The 12,138-nt window shown below is 33.2% G+C and overlaps 2 protein-coding genes across 2 annotated transcripts; one reads left to right on the plus strand and one right to left on the minus strand.

The window, feature by feature from the left end:
* The first annotated feature begins 2,123 nt into the window (after positions 1-2,123).
* LOC119839506 (trypsin-1-like) lies at positions 2,124-9,112 on the plus strand. Its single transcript, XM_038365815.1, has 7 exons — positions 2,124-2,302; positions 3,986-4,182; positions 5,145-5,307; positions 6,330-6,492; positions 7,026-7,208; positions 8,028-8,199; positions 8,697-9,112. Exons 2-7 carry the CDS (start codon positions 3,990-3,992, stop codon positions 8,813-8,815), a joined length of 993 nt encoding a protein of 330 aa, XP_038221743.1. The 5' UTR covers positions 2,124-2,302; positions 3,986-3,989; the 3' UTR covers positions 8,816-9,112.
* Positions 9,113-9,702: 590 nt separating this feature from the next.
* On the minus strand, positions 9,703-10,894 carry LOC119839508 (HCLS1-associated protein X-1-like). The gene has a single exon (XM_038365817.1). The coding sequence runs from the start codon at positions 10,759-10,761 to the stop codon at positions 10,036-10,038; it is 726 nt and encodes a 241-aa protein (XP_038221745.1). The 5' UTR covers positions 10,762-10,894; the 3' UTR covers positions 9,703-10,035.
* Between the last annotated feature and the right edge of the window lie 1,244 nt (positions 10,895-12,138).

Raw genomic sequence — 12,138 nt, forward strand, 5'->3', positions numbered from 1 at the left:
AGTATAATAAAATTCGCACACCATGTGCAGTTCGATCCAACTTGAGAGATAGGATAGTTTAAATAATTTTAATTACGATAAATGACAACCCGGGCGGAGCCGGGCGTGTAGCTAGTATGTTTTATAGAAATCGGGTGCATTGCAATGTATGAAATATTTTGAATATATATACTTATTATTTTTGTTTTTTTTTATGTCATCGTCGGCAGTGGAGCTGGTGGGTCGCTTGATGGTAAGCGCCCATGAACATTTAGAGAGGCGTAAGGTCGATTGCAGACCTGACGCCTCTACAAATGGATTGCCGACTTCAAATTGGAAAGGGTTTAAGAAAGGAATGACGAGAGCAATAAAGGAAAGGACTGGGAAGGGTAAAGGATACGGACCTCCGGCTCCCCCACCCACCGATCAAAACAGCAGTATGCTATTCCACGCCGGTTATATCTCATCAAACAAAATACATTATGTTTAAACAATAGAAAGCTTTTATATTAATATATTAAAATTAACGAGACGATGACTCAAGAGGTGATCGCTTCTGACTCGTAACTGTTTACCGAAATACATATTAAGAACTTTGAATAATCGAAAAAACCGTACACTTAATTTTCATGATGCTCAATTATAAGATACGGGGCCAAGGCATAAAAATTATTTATTGTGACATCTTATGGAACCTTTTTTTTAACAATTTGTTGAAATATGAGCGTAAAATACTACAGATTTGTTATTTATTGTATTTAGTTATAGATAAATAAAATAATTACAACTAAGAGTATCTATATATTTAAGTGGTTATTGGATTAAAACAATCGTGATGATTTGTAATATATGTAATATAATAATAACAACTAGCGGTCCAGCCCGGCTTCGCCTAATGTATGTATATATGTATAGCCTATAGCAATCAGGGATCATATATGTACACAATGGTGACATAATTGTTTAAATCACTTCATCATTTCACTTCATCAAACTAACAAACTTCAGCTTTTTTAAAGTATGAATTTAGAAGCGCCTGACAATAATTATTAGCAAAGCTGTTCTGCTGATTTTAGGACAAATGTTTTAGAGAGGTGCTGGAATAATTAAGGAATAATATTTGTAATAAGTTGATGTACCTAATAACTTTAATGAGTCTATGTTACAAATAAATCATATCATGCAAATTTAATTCATTCGTTTTTACATTTTCGTAAAAAATAGGAGGTATATGTTTATCTTTGTTATGGTAAATATGTTTTAATTGAGTCTGTGGTGAACTCATTTAGGTAGGTAATTATCTCGCGAACAAGCTTCAAGAACTCATTCAGTAGAGTATGAAATAGAGCTTATGGTGGCAACTTTGAACAACCTTCGTAAAATATAATTTTATAAACGATAGTATTTAATGGTTACAACTTTTTCTAACAATTATTAAATCAATATTTTCAAGTTAATTTCAATGTAAGAGATCATCACTGATAGTATTGGGAATTATACCATTTCGGAATCTTAATGAAACAGGCATGCATTTTCTTAATATGGTGCGCGGGTTGCTGTGCTTTATTTAACACAAAATTAGATTAAACTTATAAAAAAAAGCAAAACAAGAAATTTGAGTTACATTTCTCTTTAAAAAAACTGTGCATGTAACACCCCTTGAAATTGTTGTTCAATATTCGATACCGCATTTATCCAAAAATAGGTACTATCCGAAAATCAGATTCATCACCGGAAAGAGTGGAAATTCTATTGAATTTAATTTTTAGTTTTAAAGCATTGAAATTCTTTATAAATGAGAAATTTTGAAAGAATAGAAAAAATTTTGATCACTAGGCGGGATTCATTCGTTTTTCAAAATTCGTCTGTTGAATTTTCAAACTTGAAATAAGAAATACAATAAAAGTCGACAACTCATATGTATATGTATATTGTCTAACAACTAATTATTCTCATCAGTAGGTCGAGTCGCGTGTCACAGATTACAGGCTCATAAAGGAAAAAATGGTAATAATCGTAATATATCCATTAACATTAACCGATAATGATTCAACTGAAATTACCTTGTAACTGTTGTGGTATTTGTTACAGGCATTCTAGGCGCCTTATAACCGTGGTACGGGTGACTGCTGATGCATTTAGTATCCAGGATTATACGGAGTGAAAGTGGAGATAGCTCTCTCTCTTTCTATCCTTAACTCGAGCTGCACGGATTCGCGAGTGGTCACTCGTTTTCCTTTATCGCGACCGTCTTGCCGTCCAGTTTATTTATTTATTTAATTATTATAAGTGGTGTGTGTCCTTTGGAATAAGAGAGAATAAGGTAATTTTCTGGGTGCGTAAATAGAAAACTTTCCGTGGCTTTGAATAATTGTGGAATATTTTCAAAACTGTTTTGCATTTGCATTTGATAATAAAATATGAAATGAAGTATGTATTAAGTATTAAACAAGTATACAATTACAATTATTTCCAAACAGATTTGTTATTTAATGAAAGAATAAGACAAAATACAAAAAATAATTTATTTAATAAAACGTATTCAAGTCAATAAAGAAGCTTTTAAGAAAGTACGGTTTTAGCGTAAACCGTTATGTTTAAAATAATCATGTTAAATACCTACCTTACAGCTTGCATTCGCTTTTTTGTTAAATATAAGGAAAAAATAAGACTCACACTTTTAAAATTTTATTCATAAAAAAAACTAATTTTTCTACATTTGTGTATCATTAATTGATTACTTTCTAATGTTTGTTATTAGAGTAACAGGAAAACAAGTAGCTCTCTATCGCTAGAACGAGTCAGGGATGCGTAATGTATAGAATAATAAAAGGGACATCTATTATTGTAATTTTAGTCACATACGATACGACAATAAAACTGAATGAAGGGTTATAGCATGCGATTTTAATGACTAAATGTACAATTTGTATCAAGTTGCCATAATTTGCAAGGAGGCAAATTGCGGGTACTCGACGGTAGGAACATTAATTACGAATAATATGGACATAATGACGCTAATGTATCAAGCCCATGCACAATCAAGGCCAAACATATGCATGATTTCCGTTATAGGACCTAAAAGATCGCTTTATCAGTTTTGCACGGTAAAAAGATGCTTTAAGTTTTTCTGTTGTATACACGTTGTAAGTAAATGTACAACGCGTAAATTTTGTAGAATCCAATTATTTTGGTTGTATTTCTTTACTCGATTTCTATGTTACTATCTCAAAACGAAGGAGGTTCTGGATTCATAGCCTATTTATACTTACCTCTGTGGCCTCCCAAAAAAAAAAAAAAAAAACGAATGATGTGTTCAGCTTCGACCAATATTATAGTCGATGGTTTTGAGGTTAATTTTGGCGGCAACAAAACCTATCGCGATATCCGAGGATGAGTGATTGGCATAGCGGTATGTAGCCTCCTTGGGACCAGGTTTAACCGGTGTACACAAACCGGTGTCCTTGATTCTTGATTACTTGCTATAAAATACAGTTTCTTATTCACATGCGATGATTCATTATTAGCAAATGCTGATACGAGATGTAAACATAACTAATCGAGCGGACGAAATTAGAAATTAAAACCTGACAAAGGTTGTGTCTGTGACCTGTTATCTTAGCATATATGTTTAAATAAATGGATAAAAAGTATTGAAAAACTATTCAAGTCGTTTTATCAAAAATTCTAAGCTTTTAAGTATAAGACTAAAATCAGAACGAAACCATCATAATGTTAGAGACAATCTCGAACAGATTTTTCCTCCTTTGTTAGGAAAGTTATATATAAAGTTTATTTTCATACTCCCTTTAAAAAAATGTTATTAATTGATCAAGAATTGCAATTGTTTAAAAATAGACATTGATTTTCAACGAGCTTCGGTTAACATGAGCCAACGACACGAACTTTGAAAATATTGAATTATTTTCGATTTTCGATATAAACTAAAGGAAAATAGCGATAAAAATGCATTTATCCTTTAATAAAGAATTACACTAAATTTCAGAACTATGCGTTTCTTGATCCTTCTGTTATGTGTAATCGGCGCGTGGTCGCACACGTTGGAGGAAAAAGCTCCCGATGGTAACAAAGAGAAGGGACTGATTGAATGGATTAATAATTGGCTTGGCTCGACTACGCATTCACCGGTACTGCCACCAGTGCAACCGTCTAATGATCCTCCCGAAGACTGTCCGGCTTGTCGTAAGTTATATTTGAAATTACTAGTTATAAAGTTTTGAATATTTACTGAATATATGTATTTAATGAATTGTCAATTTTTGCACAATATGACTGAGTTAGAATGTCGTTTTAATCAAAAAGAATTGGCAAGAAGCGGTGTAGAGGTTGAAGGTATAATGTTTGTTCTTGGCTATGAAGGACTTAATAGAAAAGCTCTAGTGAATGTAGCAGTAAAAATAAAGCATTATGGTTTGTTTAAAATACCTATGGGCATAGTGAAACGTGCATTGCCTAGAGAACTTAAACCGGTCCTGATACACATAGAAATTATCTTCTTCTAGTAATTTGAATAAACTGGGAATGCAATGCTATTTGGCTGAGTGCGTTTCTTGAATATATTTCGCAGAATGTACATTCTAATAAAGCTCGATCTTCGTTGCTATATCAGTTATTTTTGGTTATATACTTGTTTATTTAATGTTGTGTTATTTTAATTATACTACCTACTTATTATTTTAGCCTTACTTACTAGATACGCATTAAAAACTTATCCATACTAAAGTAACATTTAATTTATAATTTTATATTCAAATGCTTTATAAATTAGATTCTCTTAAAAAAATTACACAAAAAGACGCTGGTTTGAATCCCGCCTGATGACCATTTTTTTTTTAATTGAATAAAATTTCTGAAAAGGAAAATGTCAAATGGAAATCTTTTCTTTACAAGCCTGTATGAAGTCACCCATTTTAAATATTCAAAAGAATTACTAGATAGCATATTTCATAAAGCCCCAATAAAATTATTTATTAAGAGAAATACATGATCTAAAATCATGTTTTAAATATCAAGAAACAGTACATTTTTAGTAAATTGCGTATTCTCATTACTAAGTATAATATGTACATACGTATGTATGTGTGCGTGCGCTCCTGTGTACCGATAGGAAAACACTTACTACGATAAATTACTTTCTTCAACAGAATGTGGTATAGCCCGAACTCGGCGGCGTATTATTGGCGGTTCCGAAACGAAGACGCTAGAGTTACCTTGGATGGTCGCTCTGATGTATGGTGGTAGATTCTACTGTGGAGGATCGCTTATATCCGATCTGTATGTGTTAACCGCAGCGCATTGTACTTCTGGGTATGTCTATAATGCTAAATATGGACTACGTTTATTGTTGTTATTAGGATCTCTGTTCTCGATCTCTCATTTCCCTAGGAATGCCATGTTTCACTGCGGTAAAAAGTAGCCAACATCAGTTTCTAGTCTTCCATTTCCAGATATAGACTCAAGACTGCTGGAATGTCTGAGTTTTTATATTCCAAACCGAATCGCATGGAGGCGGCACCGCTCGCCACTGCTGCTGATACCCACAGCACGGACTAACCTCCTTGCCAAAGCACCCATGGTACGAGCAATCCGCATTGTTAATGAAGCGCACGAAAGAACTGACCTCTTCCATTGTCCCGCGAGTGAATTCGCAAGGGTGTTATTATATTTAAGCTGTTATAGTTAGAAAAATATTTTAGTTAATCATGTATCTAGTTTTTAAGTTAGTTAAGTTTGTTGTAAAATTATTTTTTGTTTTTTTGTATCACTGTCGCATTGGGCTTGTCCTGTTATGGCAAGTGATTTTTTATAAATAAATAAATAAATAAATAAATAAATAAATAAATAAATATAACAATCTAACCGATGTGAAAGGACAAACAAACAAGTATAAATTTTATGGAGTACTAGCTGCGCCCCGCGGTTTTACCCGCGTAAGTGCGTATCCCGTAGAAATATCGGGATAAAAAGTTGCCTATATGTTATTCCAGTTGTCCAGCTGTCTACGTACAAAATTTCTTTGCAATCGATTCAGTAGTTTTTACGTGAAAGAGCAACAAACACACGCACATCCTTACAAACTTATATACGCATTTATAATATTAGTAGAATAAACTTTTATAAACGTATATGCTATTACACAGGCGAATATTTTGAATATTTTTGCACAGGCGCAAAAAATTGTGCTGTGTTACACAGTAATAACACCGATTCGTTATTTTTTTCTTATTCCTGAGTTTTTCAATATAATACTTGGAAATTGTTTGAATAGCAATAATTTTAAAATAATTAAACAATATAGATTTAATATTTTTATACATAATTCTCAACAGTTTCCGCAAAGAAAGGATGACCATTCGTCTGCTAGAACACGACCGGTCGATGGCCAATGAAACGAGGACAGTGGACAGAAACGTGTCCCGCATCATCAGACATAAGATGTACAATCCTAACACATATGATAATGACATTGCGATTCTGAAAATGGACCAGAGGGTGAGAGATTAAGTGACTCAATGCTGTATTCTTTTACCTATACTATAAAATTACTTTTCCTATACTCAATTTACTTATAATTTTTATAAAAATCTAATTTTAAATGCATTGAAGATTCAAAATTGACCATCATGTGCCCCCTTATCATCAGGCTCATTACTTTAGAATGAGTTACTTAGATATTCCTATTACAACCCTTTTTAAAGGCTACTTGTCATACTATTATTAAATATTTTTAAACCCGAAGCTGTTATTTTGACTTTGATTTGTCTTTGTCTGAAAAGTAATTTAATAGGACGTGTCCTTAGCTATGTTTGATAAAAATCGGTCAATTAGCCGCCAACACAAAATAACGGTTTAAATATTTTTCCCTCAATATGGGGTTGACTAGTAGAGTACTAAGACTACTAAGTTTCAAATTCAAGATGGCCACCAACACAAAATGGGTTCGGTGATCTTTCAAAACTTCAACTAAATTTACTTGTGTAACATTTAATTAAATTTGTTAATTGTTGTCTAATCTAACTTTCTAGATCGACCTCAGCAATGCTTTGAAGAAACGCGCCGGCGTAGAAGAGGGTTCAGATGATAATGACTTCGGCGCGAGACCGGTTTGCTTGCCGGCCGCTAACTTAAATTATAACAATGCAACCGGCATGGTCTCTGGTTGGGGAACCACGGAAGAAGGCGGATCGGTTTCTAATACACTCCAGGAGGTAACTGAAGAGTACATGATAATCTGAATTCAATAAAAAATAAGAACTGTTTAACTAAATGAAATGCCACGATAAGAGCAGAAACTGAGATTAGGTTTTCTTTTTGGGTTTATTCACTTCAGTCTAGAAATACAATAAATGGAATCATTTTTAAACCTCGATGACAAATCGACGGTCCGAATTCGATGCGGTTTTTTTCAATTGAAAGTAAATTTATTTGCGGTGGTGAGCTATCTTTGATGATAATCGGACTCAGATAGGATACTGTGAGAAATTTGAAATTCAAGATGGCTGGCCCACAAAATGGGGTAGATTTTTTTTTTATTTTGTACATGATAGAGCCGACAACCTAGCTTGAGAGTTGCCTGATGATAAGCGATCACCACCGCTCATAAACAGATGTCTTTTTCAATACTTTCTTTGTTATAATTTTTTGCCACGTGTATTTTCTTTTTTTTATGTCATAGCGGGCAACTGAGCTGGTGGTTCGCCTGATGGTAAGCGATCACCACCGCCCATGAACATTCGCAAAGGTAGGGCCTCTGCGAATGCGCTGCCCGCTTTTTTGGGGTAAGGGAAAAGGAATGGATTAGCGACTGGAAAGAAGGAATGGACTGGGACAGGAGAGGAAAAGGAAACGGGCCTCCGGCTCCCCCACTCACCGTACGAAACACAGTGGCATGCCACTATTTCACGCCGGTTTTCTGTGGGGGTGTGGTACTTCCCCGGTGCGAGCTGGCCCATTTCGTGCCGAAGCGTGCTCGACTCCCACAATATTTATAAGTGTATCACTTTTTTATTCTATATTTATTTCATCAGGTCCAGGTACCAATAATGTCCAACTCCGCTTGCCGTTCCACGTCCTATGGCAACCGTATAACGGACAACATGATCTGTGCGGGCTATGACGAGGGCGGCCGTGACGCCTGCCAAGGGGACTCCGGTGGTCCGTTACACGTACTCAACGCGAACGCGGCTTATGAAGTTGTCGGTAAGTGTTCTTACAAATTTGTGACAGGAATTTACATTTTTTTTATTTGGCCTTTGAAAAATCTTGTGTTTAGTAAGCTTTTCATAACAATTATAATAATCGATACAAATATTAAAAAAAGAAATGATTTATTATGTATGTAGCTTGTAATGTTTAACACAAGAACTACTGGACCAATTTCAAAAATTCTTTCACCATATTTAGAAAGCTGTAATTATACTAAGCGAAATAAAATGTATATATGCAACTGGTAAACAGCTAGTTATTGATGAATTATTAAAATCAGCTCTATTTTACCTTCCTCAAAAACTTTTTGAATAACCTTATTATTCACATAAACAACATTATACGATATATCTTCCACTGTATAAAATTCTTATTTATAAGTAAAGCATTTCAATCCTATAAAAGTAAAAAAAATATGTTTTCCAATTCCCAATGGATATGTCAAAAATAATTAGCAAAGTGAATAAAGTTGCAAATTATCATAATTTTAGGTGTAGTATCCTGGGGAGAAGGTTGTGCGAGACCAGGGAAGCCAGGCGTCTATGCTAGAGTCAACAGATACTTGACTTGGATCAGCAGCAACACTAAAGATGCTTGTTATTGCGAATAATTACAGTTAAAGATGGATATATTCTCGTTTAGATAAGGGAAAGGTCATCAATTTTAATCAAGTTGGCCAAACTGAAATATATTTTAAAGGAAAATTCTACAATGAAGGCCATTCATTGCAAAGGAATTAATTAGCATCTTTATCATCAATATTATTATCAACATTCTTGATAATGTTTGCAAAATTGTGCACAATTGTATATTTTCAACATCAATGGAGCTGTATTTATAAATAAAAAAAAATCTTTACTGCAGTGAATCTTGATGAGATATCAGTATGATTTCTCATTGAAATACCTAAGACGGTTTGCTTTTATAAAATATTTAGTAAATGATAACAATTGTAAAGCAATTATGCGAAACATTTAAAAGATGCAATTATTAATTTATCGGGAAGAACAATTCAGTCTAGATTTAAGTATTTATTTAAATTATTGAAAACTAAATCATTATTTACAATGCCAATGTGTATTAATATTTATCATCTTACTAATTTATAATTTCAAATTTCATGTTTGTAAAATGAAAGGTAAATTTGCATTGTCATGCTTGATAATTAATAAGCATTTATATATTATATGGATACATAAAGTAATGACTTTCTTAATGCCTTTTTATATTTTAAACTAGTTACAAAATAAAAAAAGATAATAATAAACAATAATCTTATAATTTGTGTTTCATTACACTTTCTTCATAAAACCTAATTTTGGCATAAAGTGTATATAACCACTATATTGGCAACAACACTGTAATCTATAATTAGAAGGCTACTTGAAATAATATGTAATAAACAAACTTGCATGTGAAGGTCTTAAGTCTTAGGAAAATAAAGTTTATTTTATTGCAAATATCATACTATTGAGTTTTCAAAGAATGAAAAATCAATGTGTTTTACAATGCTTTATTAACCAGAATTAAAAATAATCACAACATAAATGGTAATTAAAGCAGATATGCTTCGAAATTAACATACATCTGGTATTTGCTTAATTTAAGATGTTGTCTATTCATACGAGCTATAGCTACCTAATCACAGAAGTTTCCAGAATGATGATTGATTTTGAGCAAGTTTAAGATATATTAAAATAATGATCTGGCTATACATATTAAAGACAAATATTAAAAGTAATCTTAAAGTTAAATAATTTCAAACAAAGCTGTCTATCAAATATAATACTATGATTTTCATGAAGGTTTACAGTCTTATCTATAATCTTTCTAATAAAAGTTCCTCAAAAGTGATGACAGTTGTGACAGCATAATCTGAGTAGTTGCAATGGGATCAAGACTTGGGTTAGGACTTCTTTGAGTAGGTTCTGTTGATGTTATAGTTTCCTCAATAACCTCATTGCCATTTTTGACTATTCTCTTTGTTTCCACTGTACCGTCGGGCTTAGTAATGCTTGTTGTTATAATAGTTTGACAAAATGACCTACCTGGCACCATATTACCGTTAAAGGGTGATGAAGGTATGATATGTCCATCATGTTTCTGTCTAAATAAGTCAGAAATATCATTGGAAGATATTTTGCCATCGAGATCCATGTCCTGGTTGGGCTGGTCAAGTCTGTGATGGTAGCCAGGCTTCAAGTAATAATCTCTGATGCGATTGCTATCAAAATTCTCCGTCTCACCTTCTGGATGATTTTCTGGTATCTCGGTAACAGATGGGAAGGAATGGAAGTGATCATCACTGAAAAACGATCTCATGTCGCCGAACATACTACCAAATGATCGAAACATATCTTGCATGTGCCTTGTGAATTCTTGGTGTAAGTCCAATGGATCTCTGTAAATATCCATATTTTGGTGTCTCGAATAGAGTTCGTCGCCATCGTCGTCGTCATCAGAACCCCAGATTGGGTTCCTGAAGTCATTTTTCGGAGGCTCAACTCTCAGTCCAAAAAAGGACTTAATTTTATCCATAAACGTATCAGCAGCCATTTCTACATTAAATTTCTAATTTTAGACCTTAATTTAAATGAATAATTTTAATAAATGACAATGAATTATAAAATTGATTTTGTGTACCATCAGTGTTGCGCAACAAACAAAATGTTTAGTGTTCTGTGTTTACACCAATAATATTAAAAATTTCACAGATAAATATGAATTTACGTAGTAACTAGTTCTTTATCTGTGACACGAATATTTGCAACACTTGCAGTACACTAACACAGAGTAAGTAATACCTAGGTAGTTAGTAGTTACCTAACTACCTAAGTACCTGCTATTAACGACGTAACAGCTTGAAATATCGAAACGTTGTACTTATGTTACAGAACCCGCAATATTATGCTACTCTTTGCGTTACAGAGTAAGTAATAATATACGCTGTACTTTGCAGTGTTGTATTGCCAACGACAGTATGCGTAAGTAAGCACACAGCAAGCACACTGTTTCCATCGGTAGGTCTACGCATCAACAACCTGATAAATTCGTTCTTTCTACACATTGGCCCGTTCCACTGAAGCCGACAGAGGGTAGTATAGCGCGCAATCGTAATTTCACCAAGCGTTGTGTTGTTTGTCTTCAGCAAGAACGAAAATCGCAAAAAACACCGTATTCCTGCGAATCCTGTTGCGTGCCACTGTGTATAAAGAACTGTTTCAAAGCATATCATACACAATCAAAGTAATTTTAATATTTATGTAAAATGCTTTCTTCTCCATTTCATTCTTACCCATTATTCATAACTAACTATTGTGATAGGTATTTTGTAATAACAGAGTGCAAGGTTTTTGAATGCTAACTATTATTGCTGAATTAAAATTTTGTATTTGTATTTAGTGTTTTGTATAGGTGTATGTGTGTGTGTTTTTTAATTTTATATATCAGACTTATAGTTTTAATAGCAGCTAGCTTAATAATGTTATGTAAGTATTTATTTGGATTGTAGTTGTTATACGATGACTTCCGCTTTTGGTCTAGTCTGGTCTAAATTAAAATGTGTAATTGTTGTGATTATGGTAGAATGTAAATTCGAAAAACTTGTGTTAATGTTTTGTTGTGTTGTTAATTGAGATTGTATATTTACACTTTAAGTACCTCCCCTGTATGCATGTATAGCATGTATCTCTATCCTGTATGTAACCGACCCTTTTATACTTGATTTTGACCTACTTTAAACATATATTTACACTTTATACGCTTATCAAGGAGTTTTTTTTATTATGATTGTCAGCTTTAATTTTTTTATGTATACTTTGTATATGAACAAGGGTGGCACTTTAGTTGATTCTGTTTTTGTTATTTATTATATGAAATTATTGTACACATATCAAACTATTTTCGGAGTTGAGAAATTTTGAGAATTTTTTG

This window comes from Zerene cesonia, chromosome 3, assembly GCF_012273895.1.
Source record: "Zerene cesonia ecotype Mississippi chromosome 3, Zerene_cesonia_1.1, whole genome shotgun sequence".
NCBI lineage: Eukaryota > Metazoa > Arthropoda > Insecta > Lepidoptera > Pieridae > Zerene > Zerene cesonia.